This window comes from Hakea prostrata, chromosome 8, assembly GCF_041222555.1.
Source record: "Hakea prostrata isolate BN-2017 chromosome 8, UWA_Hpros_2, whole genome shotgun sequence".
Classification (NCBI taxonomy): domain Eukaryota; kingdom Viridiplantae; phylum Streptophyta; class Magnoliopsida; order Proteales; family Proteaceae; genus Hakea; species Hakea prostrata.
This window is the reverse complement of record NC_142607.1, coordinates 12,239,579-12,258,885: the sequence shown is the minus strand read 5'-3', so window position 1 is coordinate 12,258,885 and position 19,307 is coordinate 12,239,579. Positions and strand designations below refer to the sequence as shown.

Genomic DNA, 19,307 nt, shown 5'->3' with positions numbered 1-19,307 from the left:
CTGACGCCTGACGCCTGAGACAAAGTAGGTAAGGTAAAGGAAACGCCTGCGCAGGGGTACAGTGGCCGTAAACGAGAAGTTAAAAAACGCGGGATAGTGCAGTGGGACCCACGGACCTGCCCAATTATGAATTATTTGCTCACAACGTCCAATGCTATCCAGGCAAAGGCAAAAGGCAAGGCATGGCAAACCTTGTCGTTGTTGTCTTAATTGCTATTATTATAATTATCACATGATTCACATCACTGTTACTCTCTTGGACAATTCTTTTTCTCGTTTTCCAGCAATGGCGGAAACAAGTACACTGAATGATCAGGAAGATTTCTCTCTTTTTACTCAATAATTCGTGGAGATAGCAAAGGAAGATGTTTGGCTCTGGTTGATTTTCATTCACAAAGAAGATAAAAAAATTAAAAAAAAATCTAGCAATTGTGTTTCTCCTCACACGAGATCGTGAAGGTACCATCGAAGAACTTTGCAGGGTTGATTAGGTCGGTAGTCATTTTTTTTCTTCTAATTTTTCTGCTATTGTGTTTTGATGATTTACTGACCACAATTTATGTCGAGAATGTGTGCTTATATGCTTATTATTTTCGTTTGATGGTTTTTAGTACCTGAGACTTGGTAAATGGAGGAAGGAGGAATTGATGAGAGCATTCGGTTGGTTCGTTCGGAGTCCAGATGGGTGGATGGAAGCGAAGTAGATTCAGAGTCTCCTCCAATATCCTTGTTCGAAGAGGAAAGTCACGGGTCTATCAGAAGGAGGCTTGTGAAGAAACCAAAAAGAGTTGATTCGTTAGATGTTGAAGCCATGTCTATATCTAGGTCCCATGACCAACACTCCAAGGTAGTATATCGCCTCCCCCCTTTCTTCTTTTCTCTCAGATTGCTTTTTTATCTTCTTTTACACACTGATGCGTTTTGGTTTAGTGTTCTTTCTTTTGTGGTAGAATAGCCATGTAGGTGTTCTTTGGTTCGGTTGATTGGAAGACTAATCGATACTTTAGTTCCTTAAATTGGTCCCCAAGTGTGTTGATATTTGAAAAAGGGCTAAAAAGTATCATAATTAATTGAAGTAACAAATCATTTTCCTTTTCGTTAATTCTTTCACTTTAGGGTGTCTTCCTTTAGGGAGCAAGGATGCTTTTGTGTGCATCTTCTCGTTGGTGTTATGGATGCTCACTAATTTGCAGAGGTCTTGAAGTGAAGTGTATGTGGATGAGTTTATCTGATATGATTTCAAAGAATTGGTTAACCTGATATAGGTGAGAAATACAAATTATGTATTTATTATCCATTGGTTTTAGGAGTTGGGACTTTGTCGAATATGCGCTTAAAGTGTCAAAACTTTGTTGTTTACAATTGAATCAAGATCTGAAATGCAATTTCTCTCCAAATCCCATTCGCATGAAGCCTGTCACTGGTTTTATGACCACTCTGATCACAGTAGGTTTGGGAGTTCTTCTCGCCTATGGGAAGACCCACCAGTGTCTTTTTTTAGAGTTGGTTGCTCGAAACTCACTTGCATCAAGTCAATCACTGTAATGTCTTTATATAAAAATACAAAGCATATAGAGGTTAAAATATGTACTTCGGAGATTTCTTTCCGTCTTTGTGAAAACAGAGATTTCCGTTTTCTCTTTTTGCGAGAGAAAGAGGAGAAGAAAAAAACAGGAAAATATGTTCTCCTTTGGGTTATGGATTGACAGCATTCTCTCTGTCAAGGGAAGAAGAGAAGGTATTTTGGCTTCTCCATATTGATTATATCAAGTGTTGAGGTGAGATTTCTGTTATCTTGTGAACTCTACCCATTTGTTCAGTTGGTTGTTATCCGAAGAAGTTACTTCCCTCCTCATCTCCGTCATGTCTTTTCATAAAAAAGTGCTTGTGTTTCACATGTAACAGACTTGTGTTAATAGATGGTATCCAAGATTATGCCTAACCAGTTTTCTTGGTTTTCTTGGGTGGTAGCTACTAGATGTTCCTGTGTCCAGCTGTGTAACTTAGACAAAATTCTGCAGATTCTAGCATTCTGCTAATTATAATGTTTTCTCATTTTAATGAGTTCCAAGTACTCCAGCCTTATTTTTTATCTTCAAGACCGACTAACAAATGATGATTTCCATGCTTCTTACATTTTCTTTCTTGGAACTGGTAGCTTTATACTGGGGGGAAGGAGGGGTGGTAACTGCATTATATATATGGGGCTTCTTACATTTCATTTATCATGTGATGATCGGTATTTTGGGATCCTTCTACTTTCTTACTAAGATTTCATTTTCCATCTCTAGGATCTCTCCATTTGGGGTACTGTTGCACTGGCATTTCAAACACTTGGTGTAGTCTATGGTGATATGGGCACAAGTCCCTTGTATGTCTTTGCTGATGTTTTTAGCAAGGTGCCTATAAGGTCAGACGATGATGTCTTGGGAGCTTTATCGCTAGTGATGTACACGATTGCTCTTATTCCTTTTGCTAAATACGTTTTTATTGTGCTCAAAGCTAATGATAATGGAGAAGGTAAATATTTGAAAGCTTGATAAATCCTTTGTCTCCTCCTTTAAATAGTTTATACCTACCCATCAGTAAAATCTGAGGCATCTATATGTTGAATCAACATATTGACTAATGATTGACTCTTTTTTTTTTTTTTTTGAATCTTTTTCAGGAGGCACATTTGCGCTTTATTCATTAATTTGTAGGTATGCAAAAGTTAATTTATTGCCAAATCAGCAGCCAGCTGATGAACATATCTCTAGTTTTAAACTCAGACTGCCAACTCCAGAGCTGGAGAGGGCGTTAAGAATAAAAGACTGCTTGGAAAGGAGATCCTCCATGAAAACTCTTCTGTTGCTCCTGGTTCTGATGGGGACTTCTATGATAATTGGGGATGGTATTCTTACTCCCGCAATGTCAGGTACATTGATGCTTCCTCTTTCCCTTTTTGCTATTTGTAATGATTTATGAGGGTACTCATGTTGGTGGGTTATGTGAATTACATGTCTTTATAATTTTTTATGAGTGCTTTACACTCAACCTTTACATCCCTTGCCCTTGAATGTTTCTCATGATAACCTAGTTCTGACTTGTTGCATCATTAAAAGAATGTGGAGAAACACTAGCATGAAACTCGAACCTATGATATTTGTACGTTTTTTGATCCAGTATGCCTGTACAAACTCACCAAAGGAATCATGAATTGCAATGGCATGTAGCTAGCTTCACGAAGAGTGAAAGGATAATGATCTGTACACTCATCTTTATACATACACAGCTATACTTGTTCTTTTGGAAACCTGAATCTTAGTTCTAATGCTAAATTTGTGGTTCCTCCAAAAAGGGGTTGCTTAACAATTAGGGAAGTAGTTGTTAGTTGTCACCATATGTGTGATCAAAGCTCAATCTTGGTTTAGAAGTCTGCCCAATGTATGAAGTTTCTTCATGGATAGGAAGCCAACTTTTAGAGTAGAATTCCCATGCTAACTTCTTGAATAGTTCTTTTTGCTTGCAAACCACTAACTAATTCATTACTAGGTAAACAGGGCATACCCAGTGCATGAGGATCCTGCTGCAGCAGGCTGGGGAGGGTCATAGTATATGCAGCCTTGCCTCTGCTTTAGCAGAGGTTATTTCTAGACGAATTCATGACCACTTGGTCACAATAGAGCAATCTTACCATTGCAGAATTTAATGCCCAATATTTATTTATATATTGGATCAGTAATACATGTAAATTCATTTAATAGAAGCATTAACAGGCAAACATAAAACTCATCAATGACTTTGCACCATTTAAAGTCCAATATAAAATCATTTAATAGAACAATTAACTCGTAAAATAGCATAAAATTCATCAATGATGTCTTTTTATCAACTATGCTTAATAGTTTAAAAGCAATCTAAAAATGACTTTTAATATTCTAACCTTGTTGTGCAAGAGAAAGACAAGATATATGACCTATAGAAATTTTAATACCGAAATAAAAATAAAAACAAAAATACAAAATAATGTAGAACAACTTGCATGTGCAGCCAGAGGTATGGTGTTGGTTTACTTCTATGATGTCCACTTTTAAAGTTATTTAAATGCTCTTCTTTCTTTTTGAAGTAAGTGTTTACAATGGATATATCAAAAGCAACAACAAAAGCTAAAATTGATATTCCTTCTTCATTCCTTTCTCCAAAACCATATCCTCCATGTACACTCTCATAGCCTTTTTGATCTTTCCCAATATGTCTGTTGTGATAGTTGAGTGGAGTCTTGGAGAGCAAGTCGTGGAGTCTTAGAAAGCAAGCTGTCACAGATTTAGAAAGTGCTGCCTTGGAGAACAAGCTGTTACAGAATTAGAAAGTTTGGGTGCTCTACACAATTAGAGAGTTGCTAATTTTCTAGTTGATTTAGTTTCATATTATCTTCCTTTTTTGGAGACAGTTTTAGAGTCTTAGATAGTTAGTATTTATTTTCAGAATGTACTCAGAATTAGTAAGTTGGTTTCCCATCAGTTTTTGGGACTGCTTTAGTGCTGTACTAATCAACTATAAATAACAGGTTAGAGAGCAGAGATGACTACTACTGCAGAATCGTCTCTGCCCCTTTCTTCTTCTCCTCATTCTCTGTTCTCTTCTTCTTTAGCTCTCTAACCTCATCTTCTAACCTACGGCTGCACCTCAGTAGTAGGTTCTAGTTTGTTATAATGTCCATTTAGATCACCCCCTATTATAATCTTTTCTCCTTGACGAATTCCTTGCATTAATCCATCCATATTTTTTCAAAATTCTAACCTAAGACCTTCATCCAATCCTACTTGAGGTGCATATATACGATTTCTTTCTCCATTACAAGCTTGATAGCAATAATCCTATCACCTAATCTCCACTTTTATTACTTTTATCCCTAGTATACCAAAGTGTAAAGTCATCCAACTCTTTAGCTTTTTTACCCTTCCATCTAGTCTTTTAAATGCAGGCTATATTAATCCTTCTTTTCCTCATAACATCTATTAATTCTAAGCTCTTACTTTTTAGAGATCCTAATTAAGATGCCAACCTAATCTTACGTTTTTGAATTAGCTTCTTTACTCGCACTTGTCCACAGTGCATGAATCCTTGCCTACTTATCACCGCATCTGGGAACTGACCATAGAAAAAGTTTTGAGGGAAACTCAAGTTTTGACCAAGTGAAAATGGGAAACTTAGGTGGGAAACTGGAAAATTTCAAGGAAACTTTGGACTTTTTCATGCAAGTTTCGACAGGTTTTAAGGGAGTATTTTAGGGTAGGACTTTGCATTTAAGTTAATATAGTATAAAGAACACATTGACAAATGCATTTTGCTAAAAAGTCAATATAGATATGTCATCCAATGTACATGACATTAATGTAGAGTTGTTCGAGAAGTACACTATAAACTTAACTACTTTAGTACATAACATTCAATAGATAACTTCTAAGTTCAAAACATCAAATACAAAGTAACTGACAATAAAAAGAAAGTACAACTCAGTGCCAAGAGGAGTGCCTTGGTGGATCCATCCTATGAGTTGAGTAGTACTGTGCCTGTGACATCATCCCCTCCAACCAACGAACATAGACATCCCATGACATTTTATGCCTATGGTTGTCAAGATATTTGACAGCTGCAGCTTTATAAGTCTGGTCATCAACATGCCTAAGATAACCAGTTTGAGGGAATACACAATTTGGATAGGGAAGTCTTGATGGAGGTGGTATTTGTTATGGCATTTAGGGAAACATGAAAGAAAAGAAAATTAAAAATTTGGAAAAACTACGAAACTTGCAGAAAAAGTCCCAGGTTTTCATCAAATTTTTCATGTTTCCCACGAAATTTGGGAAATTTTTTATTCTCATGATGAACCAGGTTTCGACGAAACTTTGATGGTTTCAATCAAAACTTGAGATTTTTTTCCAGTCACTCAAAGTTTTGTTTTGAAGTTTCAAAAGTGCGAAATTCAAAATTTTGCATGTTTCAATCAAATTTTGTATTGCGGCACGACACTTATGGGGGATGCCCTAGCTAACCCTTGCCCCCTTATCCCTACCCCCGGGCCATAGTGTAGCGTATCGCTTCTTTTGTCGGAGAACACTTTAGCATAACATTTATTCAGTGAGCTAGTTCATGCATGATCTATATTCAACTTATATGAAGGCCGTTACCTAAAAGAATCACTTTGAGCAAGGGATAACCTTAAGAGAAGTTGTGAGAAAGGATATGCATAGCTTAGGTCTAGTATCTAGCATGGCCTCAAACATAACTGATTGGAAGGCAAGAATCTATGTATACAGAACTGATTGTATACTGCAATATTTGAAGGGAACTCTTGGAAAAGGAATACTTTTGTCACCCACTGACAATCTAAGGGTAGAGACATACGCTGATGCAGACTAGGTTGAGTCTCCTGACAGGAAATCAATTTCAAGTTATTGTACCTTTGTTGGAGGTAACCTAGTTATTTGGAGATAGCTTTATCCAGCACAAAAGCTGAATATAGAGCTATGGTTCGTGGAGTCTGCGGGCTACTATGGTTGAAAGGTCTACTATAAGATATTGGAGTTCAAGTTCTGAACCCTCTGATGTTGTATTGTGATAACAAAGCTGCCATAAATATTGCCTATAATCCTGTGCAACAAAATCAAACTAAGCACATTGAAATTAATAGGTTTTTTGTCAAAGGAAAGTTGGAACAAGGGCTCATCTGCATGCTTTTTGTGAGGTTTGGAGACCAAGTGGCTGATTTTTTCACTAAGGGTTTCAAGGAAGGAGATTTCCTTCCTATTGTGGGCAAGTTGGGCATGACTAATATCTATGCGTCAACTTGAGGGGGAGTGTTGGTTGAGTTCTATTAGGAGTTCTAGTTCATGTAGTTTTCTATTTCTTATTGCGCAAGTGAGGGTATAGTGCTCTTTCCACCTTATTATAAATAAAGGCTTGGGATCACACTGATCTATTCAAGCCATTCTAAGCCATTCTACCACAATCAGTTTTCTCAACAAATTCCATATGAACAAACCTGCAAATAACAACTTCAAATTTCATTATGAATATGGTGATGAACCTTCTTACATAAGTTCCTCTATATAGCCAACTTAAAGACAAAATACATCAACCACCAACTACTTAGCACCCACCAACAAGAGTATTAACTTAAACTAACATTGACTCAACTACTACCCAACTATTGACAAAGGACAGCTCCTTTTGATAATCACATTATAGCCCTTTTTATTGATTTCGAGACTCCCCAAATTTCCTTGTGTTAGAGTAGACTTGGGCTTGGGTTTAGCCCATGAAGGCCATAATATGTGGCTGACTCTAACCAACTTAAATAGTCTTGGTCCATGAAAGCCATGGTCATAATCCGACCAAACTCCTTAGGCTTTTTATTTTGAGAATACGTCTTCGGCCTTGCATCACTAGTTCTCTCCCCACTTCCTTTTTTCCTGCTTTCTTCTCGATAACTTTCTTGACCTTATTTATCCAACCAACCAAAAAAAAAAGAGCCTGCTCTATAAATTCTCCTTTGGTGATCAACTTTTTCACACTTAAAGTAAATATATTTCATGGTTTTACTTTTTTCTCTAAATTATTATCATTTATTTTCTTTTGTGGGTGTGTAGGGAAGGTAATAGCTGGAATTTGTTGACAATAAAAAAAGGAGAATGCTAAGAATCATATTGAATTAAAATCCTTTAGTTTTGGATGGTTTAGTTGAACCCTTCCTTTTCTTGGTAAATTACTGTTTAATGAAATAGCAACCCACTGTAACAGGCTCCCGGGGTTGCAGGGTCTGGCAGGGGCAAATGCACATAGCCTTACCCCCTGCTATGCAAGAGAGGTTGACTTCAAGTTTCAAAACTAGCAACGAATAAGTTGCCATCCCAAAATTGAAACATTGCTCTAAGGCTTGCCCACTGCAGTTTACCATTAGGTAGTAGGGCTATGATGTCCTTGTTTAGATATATATCTCAAGTGGATCATGCAAACAACTACAATATCCAATTAAGTGTAAAGTCAATGTCATGGGTTAAGCAAAGCTTATAGAAGACAACAATGAGTTCATGAAGTTTGAAATTTCAACATAATTTTGCACAGAGCCATGCAGACTAATGCTTATTGTCATATTACCTATAAAAGTAAGAGCATAGGGAAAGGAAACAAGTGAGAGATTGTGTTATGAGAGGTTTGCTATGGTTGACAAGTAGGTGTTTACATTCCATTGTGTGCACTACTTTTCTGCGAATGGAAGACCTCTATAGTCTGTATTTGTTTTTCCTTGATCTCTTCAATATGTCTCATTATGTTTCTGTGTATTGCAGTAATGTCTGCAGTGAGTGGACTACAGGGTGAAATTCCAGGATTTGATACAAGTAAGTTGACAGTTGACACATATTTGCTTTTAGAAGTTAAATTTTTTTTATGCTCATGCCTAGAGTCCTCTTTATCTCAGCATCTCACCGTGAAGGATATTGGTTTGATGCAATTCACTGCAAATGTTGGAAGTGCTCATTGATTGAGACAGTTTAAATCAATAATTTGATGTGATTAATTGGTTATGGAATTTTAGCAATAGTTGAAGCCATCGTAGTGTCCTTGCCATGTGATTGATCAGTTTCTTTTATATGCTACACTTACTGTGTAGAGTATGGAAATATGCACTATCACAGTGTGACATGGAACTTGCAAGATTATTGATCTCAATTTTGTTGTTGCAGATGCTGTGGTTATTGTTTCGATTGTATTTCTCATTGCATTGTTCAGCATACAGAGGTTTGGGACTGGTAAAGTAGGTGTTATGTTCGCACCTGCACTGGGTCTGTGGTTCTTTTCCCTGGGATCCATTGGATTGTACAACCTATTGAAGTACGATATTACAGTTATAAGGGCATTGAATCCAGCATACATTTATTATTTCTTCAAGAGGAATAATGTAAGGGCGTGGTCAGCTCTTGGTGGTTGTGTTTTGTGCATTACAGGTGAGTTACCATGAGGGAGCTTGTTTCCACTGAATTCTCTCCTCTCTTCACTTTTCTTTATTTGAGATCATGGCCTAGACCTTTATTATTAGTTTACTGTTCTTTCATTTTCCATTCCCAACTTCTTTACCTTAAGTGATAACCTATAATACTTTGATTCCACTAGCCTGGAATAGATCACTCTACCAGACTTCTCCCAACTAAATGGGGTTGGTTATATTGATTTTGTTTAACCATTTAGCCAGTCTGGTACCAAAGCCTGATGTATTATTTAGCCCTTGTTAAGAAAAACTAGTCTAACGCAGCGGAATACCAACAAGAATCGAAGAGCGACAACACCGCACAACCGGGTTTTACGGTGGCGGACCACATCCAGGATGGTAGCTCCCCGCTTTGCTCGGACCGGGGTTACGCCCTAATCGTGGTGCTCTCGGTGAGCTCGACAAGGCTCCCCTGCCCGTGCGCCTGCTTCTTCTTCCCGGCGCCCCGGGTCCCCGCCCTCCCGCCCCGCGTTCTTGCCCCTTCGGTCCTCCCGTCGCGGGCAGCTGGGTCTTCTTGCGCTGGCGTCCCCCGGGGGCCCCTGCCCGTGGGTTGGGGAGAGGGGCTGGCGTGTCTGACCCAAACCCCCTTCTCTGGTCACTGGTTCTCCTCCCTCCCTCATGCTTCCTATCCTACCATGTGGCTCTGCCCCGTTCATTTACCGCCCTCTTCACCTTGGTTTGGGTAGGGCAAACTCGGGATGCATGGAAATCAATATCTTACAAGGTGATATAGATCAAGGGAGGTTCCAGCAAAAATTTCTTACAGAATCAAGCCTAAATCCAAGTCAAATGGGTTAAAATATGTACCTAATAGGTAATACTGGTCATGGGCTGGGAATTTTTATGTTTTGTATTATAATAGACCTATTTTGAAAGTCAATATAGGACAACTGGTCAATATGGATTTAACTCTATTAGCTGTATCTAGTTACCTAAAATTGTGGTGGTTTGGGATATTGATAGGTTAGTTTCATTGGTTTTTCTATGGATGAATAAATAAAATATTTTTGGGATTCATACTGATGAATAAATAATTTCAGTAGCAAAGAGGGAGAAAGAGGAATTTTTTTGGGGGTGGGGCTGGGTGTGAGGTGGGGACAAAGACATGAGCCAAAAACAAAGCTGTGCTAAAAGTGGCAAGGGCCTGCAGAAGAGAATGGGAGAACCCCAACTAAATGAAGAAATGAAGGCTAAGGAAGGAGGGGAGCAGCAACCTACCCTTGTACGGTTGTACCTATGTTACAAGACACTTTCAGGGTTTATTTTTGCAGGTCTATAGGATGATTCTTGAGTGTGTTTAACTTGTATCTATCTATATCAGACTTAAAAATGAACATCATATTGTTTCCCACTGAGACTGATTTATGTCAGTGGGTACGCACTGGTATTTTCTACCCTGGGTGGGTGAAATTGTCGATGAAAACATCTTAAACAATTTCTCATTAGCAATGGATAATGCTAGGTACAAATTATTTGGTTCCCTCATTAATACTGTTAACAGTGGTGAGTTTTTAAGCCAAAAATATTAACATCTAATTGAATAGTAAGTAACTGAGGTACAAATGAAACAGGTTTGACCATTTTCTCATTGATTGCAGTTTTTTGGGAGCTTCTGAGATTAAGAATGGCATGGTTTAGCGTGACAGTTTGTTGAAAGAAACGATTGTAGTAGAATGGCTTATTGATCCATGATCTCAAGCCCTTTATTTATAATTATGGAAGTAAATATTCATAATTCTTGATCAACTCTACTTACTCCTTCACTCTTTTTTTTCCACCTCCCCCTCTTGCTTTTCTCTCCTCTTCCTCTTCTCTTTCTTTCTCCCTTTCTCTCTTTGTCTTCTCTTCGGCTGCTCCCTTGTTCCTTTCCTTTGCCTCCTTTCTTCTTTTTCTTTCCTGTTTTTCTTCCTTTTGTCCTTCTCTGGTTTGCTTGGCTTTCTTCCTTTCCTGTGCTCCTCCCCTCCTTTTCCTTCTGTGCTCCCTTCTCTTCTTCTTCTGTCTGTTCCTCTGTCGCCTTTCTTCTTCTTCCTCTCTGTTTCTTCTCTTTTGTTTCTGTGCTTTCCTTTTCGGTTCTTTCGTTTTCTCCCTTCTTGCTTTGTCTCTGTTGCTCCTTCCTCGTCTTCCCCTGTGCTTCTTCCCTCCCCTTTGTTCTTCCTTTGTCCCCGGTTCTCCCTCTTTTTCTTTGTTTGCTCCGCCTTCTGGGTATCCTCTTTCCCCCCTTCCCCTTCGTTGTCTGCATCTTTCTTTGGGATGGTTCCTTTTTTGTCGGCCACCTCTCCCTGTCCTCTTCCTGATCTTTTTTCCTCTTTGCCGTGTCCTTCCTTTTGATTTCTTCCCTCTTCCCCGTGTGCTTCGTCTCTGCTTTTGTTGTCTTCTTCTTCCTGTGTATTCCTTGCTTTGCTTGTCCCTGTCTTGCCTTCGCTCCCCTCTGCTTTTTCCCTTTTCCTCTTCCCGCGCTTTCCCCCGTTGTCTCGGCCTGTGGGTTTCCTTGCCTCTTCTGCTCTCCCTGTGGCTTCTTTCGTCTTTGGTCGTTCCTTTTGTTCCCTCCTGTCTCGTTTTGTTTCCGCGTCTCCGTTCTCCCTGTCCGGTCCCCTTTGCCTGTCTGCTTTCTTGTTGCTGATCCATCCTTTTTGTTTCCCTCCCTTTCCCCCGTTTTTTTTGGGGTGTCCCTCCCGTGTCTTTTTCTTCTTGCTCGTTTCCTCTCCTGCTTCCTTCCTCTCTTTCGTGGCTTCGCCCTTTTGCGTCTGCGGGTTCCGTGTCGCGGTTTCTTTTGCTTGGGTGTTGTCGTCCCCCTTTTCTCGTGTCTCCTCGTCCTTCGCGCCGTGGTCTTCCCCTTTCTCCCCGCTTTGCCGGTTGTTTTCTTCCTCCGTGTCCCCCTCTTTTTTTGGTCTCTGTTTTGGCCCCCGTGTCTCCGTGTCTCCTTGCTTTCTTCCTGGTTCGGTTGGGGGGTTGGTCCTCGTTCCTCGTCTCCCCGGTCGGCTCTTCCGGGCTCTTGTTGTGTTGGTGTGTGGGATCTTCCCCTCTCCTCTGGCTCTCCCGGGGTGTTGTGGCCTCTGGTCTCCTGGTCTGGTTTTCTGGGGGGTGTCTTTGTCCCTTTCCGGTGCGTCCCCAAAATATGCCGTAGGCTGCGGGAGCCAACTTACTCGTGGGCCGTGATTCGGCATAACACACGCATCCAAAACCTTTGGAGAAATAACAAAGAAGAGGCTCCTCAAGAATCTCATTAGGACATTTAAAACCAAGTATCCTCTGGGCATCCTATTCTAAGGTAGGCGGAGAATAGCATCACTCCGATCGGTCGCACATTCATAGCAATCATAATCGGGCTATCTCTAGAGATGCCGATTCTTCCTTTCGCCACCCCATTTTGGGCAGCCGTATCCGCACTAGTCCGATGTATTATGCCGAGTCGGAGATATCTTTAAATTCACCATCAATATACTCTTTGCCTTGTCACCGCAAGGATCTTCACGTGGCATTGCCGGTTTTAATCATATTATGAAATCACAAACATCGGAAAACTTCTTTTTTGTTTTAAAAGATAAATCCATGTAGAACGAGAGTGACAATCAATAAAGTAACAAAGTACCTATGGCCGGATAGACACCGTCGGCGGGACCCCACACATCGGATGATTAACATAAGGAATATTTTTCTATTTGAAGAGAGGTAAATGTAGACGTTTGCTTTGCAAATGCGCTTCACAAAAAATCATCCTCATTCGAGAAACTAAATCGATATTTTCTAGAGTTCCTGGGGGGTGCCTAGCCTCGGTGCCCCGTGGGTCCGTTTCCATGGACCCGTTAGTGTGTCGCGTATCCTTCTCGCTCGAGCAAATAAGTCCATTGTCTGTTTACCACGTCCATCTCCTTCCCCGCTACCATCCCGAAGACACAGATGGGAAAATGTCCTTTACAATTTAGTCTGTGTAGCTCGTGGAGCGTTGTAGAGAAGAGGGACTGTCTTTGACAAGACGGGATGGAGTGTTGTGGTCCCTTTTCCGTGGAAGATGGAGCCATCTTCCTTTATCCTTTCCGGTTGGAGAATATTGTAGAGAGGATCCGTCTTGATCGTCTCCGGTCTATCCGGTGACAGAAACTTGCTTGTGTTTCCGTGCGGTGGAGTTGGTTTGAATAGTGGGGCGTGTGAGGCTGCCCGTGAGATTCTCTCGCGGTTACTCCTCTGTGAGAGACCAACATCTCGGGGTGTGACTTCTCGGTTGCTTTTTTTCCTTTTTGTGCTCTTTTTTCTCAATCCCTTCCCTATTTCCCATTTTCCTTGTATGATGGGTTTGGCGCTCCCTTGCTCTCCTTCCGGTCGTTTGTCCTGTGCTGTTTCTCCAATAGGTTGCTGCTTCCCTTTCCTCCACCCAAGGCATCTCTCTGTGTGGAGGGGCCTTGCTTGTCTCGATCGTCGCTCCCGTTCCCCCCGTCTTCTCTCTTATCTGTGCTTCTTTGTCCCCATCATCGTTGTTATTCCCCTTGTCCCTCTTGCCAAGAGTCGCCTCTATTGGCCCCTTCCTTTTGGGTAGTCCTCTTCTTCGGTCTACCGCTCTTCCCCGTCCTTGTTTGTGCCTTCCGTTTGCCTCGTTGTATCCCGGCTTTTGGATCTGGTTCGGATGCTTGGTCTTCGATCCTTTTTCCGGGCGCGTGGTGTGTTTGTTGTCCCGTGTTCCCGTCCTCTTCCGTGTTGGCTCGTCCTCTTTTGTCCCTCTCTCCGGGATGTTTGGGTTGTTCGGGGGGTCCTCGTGCCTGTTGATTGTCGGCGGGGATGGGGGCGTGGTGGGTGCGCTCTCTTCTCGTGATCGATCCTCGTAGGTGGGTTTGGGTTCTTCGCTCGTGGGTCGTGTCGTCTTCTTCCGTGATCACTCAGAGATGGTGGTTTCGGGTTCTTCGCTCTTCTTCTTTCCTTTTGTTGTTCTGTCTTTCTCGTCTGGGGACTTGGAATTGCCAAGGCTGTGTTTGTTGCTTCCGGTGTGGTTTGAGCTCGCATGGTTTGAGATTGGGGGTGTCTTCCGGAGAGAGTTTTGCTTTTCTTCTCTCTTTTTTCTTTCTTCTTTCTCTCCCCATCGCTTAGGCTCGTGCCTGTTGGACGTTGTGTGATGGCTTATGTCCTGTCTCGCCCTTTATTTATATTGTGGAGTGATATTCGGATAGTTCTATTGTACAACTCTACTTACTCCTTCAACTCTTTTGCTCCTATGTCCCACGTAAAACTGTCTGTCTAGATGACTTTTTTTAATTTTCTTTTTCAGTCTTGTTCGCATGAATGTCTTGAACCATAGCTTCATCACTAAGTTTAGGAAAAATATCTTGTGAGCCTATTACCTAAAACGTCATTTCTAGAGAACCACTCTGTATTAAATCGTCCACCCAAAAAGCTTAACCTACTAGGCATAGAAGCCAACTGGTATATGAAGTCATCCATGGTTATGGAATTAGTCTATGCAGGATCATTCACCTAAAAAATAATAATAATAATAAAATTAAAAAAGAAAAAGAAAAAGAAAAGAAAGTCTATTTGTGGGATTATTATATGTTTCTTATATTCACTAAACCTGTAGAAGCACTATATCTTAACCCTCGTGAAATTTTGTTTGGTATTTATAAGGTAAAAATATACTTCAATGATAAATCACTATTTAAATTTCAAGGTACCAATTTAGCTTGTAACTTTTATATCAGGTTGTGGGTTTAAAATTTGAAAACAAAAAAAGCAGGATAACTTGCCTCTCCCAGACCCTGCAGTGTACTGGGATGCTCTTATTTATTTCAGAAGTGATATGGCAGATTAATAATATTTAACAGAACAGTTACTACTTTTCAAGTGGCAAAATTTATAAGGTGGAATTTTTTTCCTTACACATATGCTCCTATGTGATGGTTACAGGGGCTGAAGCAATGTTTGCTGATTTGGGTCATTTCTCTGTCATATCTATACAGGTGCTACCTCAACTCTTTATGCCTTTCCCATTCATTTATACTTCAGTATACGTATGTTTTTCACAAAACTCTAAACCTACACATTAGTGTTGGGTATATATGTTTATGACCCCAGAAAAACAGTTTTTGTACGATTGGTTGCACAAACATGGATAGCTATATCCTCTAAGAATCTTTTCTGGTGCCCACAGATTGCCTTCACTGGTGTCGTTTTCCCATGTCTTCTCTTGGGTTACATGGGCCAAGCTGCATATCTAATGAAATTCCCTACTTCTACAGAAAGAATATTCTACGATTCTGTCCCAGGTGAGCACTTACAGTGTCATTATTGTACTTCATTAGTCTTGGCTCAATGTTTTTCATCTCTACAAACTAATTGTTGTAATATCCAAAATCTTTTTGACTATCAGATGGTCTTTTCTGGCCGATGTTTGTAATAGCCACACTTGCTGCCATGATTGCCAGCCAAGCCATGATATCTGCAACATTTTCTTGCATTAAGCAATCCATGGCCCTAGGATGCTTCCCAAGGATGAAGATAGTCCACACATCCAAGAGATTCATGGGTCAGATATACATTCCCGTCATCAATTGGTTCCTGATGGTCATGTGCATTGTAGTGGTTGCCACCTTCAGGAGCACAACAGATATAGCCAATGCATACGGTTAAGTACTCACTCAAGCTGACTTATTGCATGTAGATCCTATGTCTTGTTTGATTAGCATGAGAATGATCAGATTATTACTAATATGACATACATTCAGTACCAGTGAATCTTACAGAGCAATACAATTTTTTCTTGCAGGCATTGCGGAGGTTGGTGTCATGATGGTCAGCACAATATTGGTGACACTCGTAATGCTACTAATATGGCAGACCAACCTCTTCCTGGCTTTATGTTTCCCACTTGTATTTGGGTCAATAGAGTTTATCTATTTGTCTGCAGTCCTGACAAAGATAATGGAGGGCGGTTGGCTTCCACTTGCTTTTGCTTCTTTTTTCCTCTGTATAATGTACATTTGGAACTATGGAAGTGTTTTGAAGTACCAGAGTGAGGTCAGAGAAAAGATTTCCATGGATTTTCTTCTTGAATTGGGATCAACACTTGGTACGGTCAGGGTCCCTGGGATTGGATTACTATACAATGAGCTGGTTCAAGGGATTCCCTCAGTCTTTGGGCAATTCCTTGTCAGCCTTCCGGCCATTCATTCAACACTCGTGTTTGTCTGCATTAAGTATGTCCCAGTCCCAGTTGTACGCCAAGAAGAAAGGTTTCTTTTCAGAAGGGTTTGCTCAAAGGATTATCACATTTTCCGCTGCATTGCCCGTTATGGTTACAAGGATGTCAGGAAGGAAGATCACCATGCCTTTGAGCAACTTTTGGTTGAGAGTCTCCAGAGGTTCTTGAGGAAAGAGGCTCAAGAACTTGTATTAGAGATCAGCCTAAAAGAGACTGAATTTGATGACATTCCAGGGAGATCTAGGGAGTCTCCAGTATCAAGTAGTGAGATTGGGGAGCTTGAGGTTCCACTGTTGAAGGATCAAAGAGAGGAGGCAGGGACGTCTAGCTCAGGGGAAACTGTTACCATGTTGCCATCAAGTATCATGTCCTCAGATGAGAATCCAAGCTTGGAGTATGAGCTTTCGGCCCTTAGAGAAGCCATGGAATCAGGATTTACATATCTACTTGGGCATGGGGATGTGAGAGCAAGGAAAGAATCTTTTTTCCTCAAGAAACTAGTTATAAACTACATATACGCATTCATGAGAAGGAATTGCAGAGCAGGAGCAGCAAATATGCGAGTTCCTCACATGAATATCATTCAAGTTGGGGTAACTTACATGGTTTAAATCAGGCAATCTTCTCCTTTTCTGAGTTCTGGGGGTTGTTTGCATATGGTGTAAGCCATTTGTAACTTTTGATCATTCAGTAACAGAAATTTAAAATTTGTTGAGTAGGAAGTTGTGTTCTCTGTTACTAAATGTGCCATATGTTGATACTCTCTGCACCTGTTAGTGTCAGTTTCTGGATTGACTTTGATAAAAGGGCATTCATCTCTTGGAGAATGTTAAACATTGGTGAGACCATGAGACATGTTATGAGGATCCACACTAGCTGGAAGATGCCTGCTGTTTTCTTCAAGCATGGAAGACTTCTCTTAATAGCATTCACATATGATGCAGCTTAATAATGTATTACTATCTTACAAGATGAAGTTAGAACACAGTTTAGGTTTTAGATCACTGGTAAGCAGTAGTCTCTATGCCCTTTGTCAGGTACTAGAACCTTCTTGTGCCACATTAAACCACCTTATTCATGAACAAAATGGGACAGGTCAAGTTTAGACTAGGTAAAGTCAAGGTTCAAAATTCAAATTGTCCCTTGCATGACCTAAGTTGTTTCCTTGCCACAAATGCTACTTTGTAATTATAGGTTAGACAAAAGGGTTTCAGTTAAGATACTATAGAAGGATATCACATTGGAGCCATCCAATACTTTCTCAGTTGGTATTGAAAGCATTCCTTCCCCTCAAAACAAATGGGATTGCATTAAATATATATAACCAATAGAGGGATATTTCATTTTTCTCTGAACCACTAGTTTGATAAGCTAACTTTGAAGTTCCTGGTGAAGCCATCAATGATTTCTTATACTTCTGGGCTCCTAGTTTAAATCTAAACAAACACAACAATATTTCTGGTCAACATTTCTCTGGAAATGACCAAGTAAAACCGATGAGAAAAAATACCTTATTTTACAAGTTTTTTGATCAAGTACAATAAAAATAAATTCAATAAAAGTAGATTCAAAGTATATTCAACAAAAAATTACAGTCAAACTTAGCAAAGTGGGTGAGACTAGTCTGTCAAAGCTGATAAAGATTTTTCAAACTATTCCAAGATTAGAAACTTCCTCCTTCATCAGACCATCTCTTGGTCTCCATTTCTTGAATGTTTTAATTTCTGGTTTTATATTTTGTGGGTAAAGAATTTATGATTTTCTGACGTCTTTGAAGGGACTTCTGGGTTGTCTAAGTTTTCATCTCTTACGATTCTTACCCATAAACCATCACTAAATTGATTTTGTTAGGAAAACCAAAAGTAAAGAAAGCTGTTAGAAGATTTGACTGGAAATTGATGGTGATCCATGTTGATGTTGAGACACAATTAATAAATTCACAGAGTTTCTATAAATGATTCTAGGGTTTTCTGGACAATTTCAATCTACTTTATCAAGCAATTCAAAATCCGTGTGTTTGACTCAGGGGCTTTGAATCCCAGGTACAACAAAGTAAAAAAAGTATCAAATTCAGAGTTGGGTCAATTACAATTTGAATGAATTGCAATTCAAAACCTACTTTTTTTAAATCTCATTGGACTCATTCAGGTAAAGAACAGTTGCTTATATCATTCCTTAGTGACCAATAGAAGATGCATTTGAATGGCCAACAAACACATCAAGTGCAAACAGCACAGCTGCATCTGCAAGAAATATATGTGATGAAAAAGACATTCTAAATATTATATCACATCCAAAAACCAAGCATGGCTAATCAACTTAATCTCCTTTTTACTAAATTTTTCATTATGTTTTAGGAATATAATGATTTGTATGTTTCAAATCCCCACACGAAGCTCAACAAACTCTGTAACCACAAAATTTAATGCTATTTTGTATTGTTTTCTTGCCAAAAAAAAATCTCATCAGAAAAGACATGTTTTTTGTAGATTAAAAAAGAGAGCTAACCCAACAAAAAAATAAATAAAAATTAAAGAATGAAAAATTGTCTTTGTTTTGTATTCAATTGAGCACAAGTTTGAAATGTCTCGACATGAAAGTGCACGGATGGTAGAGAATCATTAAAGATTGTTTTATTTTGGGAGATAAATTTACGTCAAGCAAATTATAGTAATAGGGCCTTAAAGGGAAATTAGTTATTTATTTCACAAATCTATGAGAGGAAATTCATGCATGAAGCTCAGTCAATATATTTGTGTGACTTTTTCGCTTAAATTTGAATCAATTCAGGACCATTGAATGTAAATTTGTGTTTTCAAACTATTGGTAGATAGAGAACTTGCACATGAACGTCGTGAAACTTGAAAATAATGTTTCATTATAAAAAAGGTGTGAATAGAATCATAGATAAAAAGAAAGAAAAACTAAAATAAATAAAGTAAAGGTTAATCAATGCATATATGAAGTATAAAACCCTACCTGCTTTTGGGTGATAAAAAAAGCAAAAAGGCTTAGAGTGAAAGGCATGCATTTGTCAAACACTTTGCTACTGCAAAACTGTGACTTTGTGTTCTATCTTTCTTTAACATCATT

General features: G+C 39.5%; 1 protein-coding gene across 1 annotated transcript; it reads left to right on the top strand.

Annotated features, from left to right (window-relative positions):
- The first annotated feature begins 186 nt into the window (after positions 1-186).
- Positions 187-17,175, top strand: LOC149006954 (putative potassium transporter 12). The gene is made up of 10 exons (XM_089165176.1): positions 187-491; positions 612-847; positions 2,292-2,520; positions 2,669-2,917; positions 8,334-8,384; positions 8,730-8,990; positions 14,921-14,973; positions 15,165-15,279; positions 15,384-15,638; positions 15,780-17,175. The coding sequence occupies exons 2-10, from the start codon at positions 629-631 to the stop codon at positions 16,823-16,825; spliced, it is 2,478 nt and encodes an 825-aa protein (XP_089021302.1). The 5' UTR covers positions 187-491; positions 612-628; the 3' UTR covers positions 16,826-17,175.
- Positions 17,176-19,307: the final 2,132 nt, after the last annotated feature.

Excerpts from the sequence above, each read along its gene's own strand:
- LOC149006954 (XM_089165176.1), top strand. The coding sequence starts at position 629 with ATGGAGGAAGGAGGAATTGATGAGAGCATTCGGTTGGTTCGTTCGGAG. Across the intron at positions 2,521-2,668 it reads AGCTAATGATAATGGAGAAG|GAGGCACATTTGCGCTTTAT; the intron begins GTAAATATTTGA and ends AATCTTTTTCAG. Across the intron at positions 15,639-15,779 it reads AGATATAGCCAATGCATACG|GCATTGCGGAGGTTGGTGTC; the intron begins GTTAAGTACTCA and ends TTTTTCTTGCAG.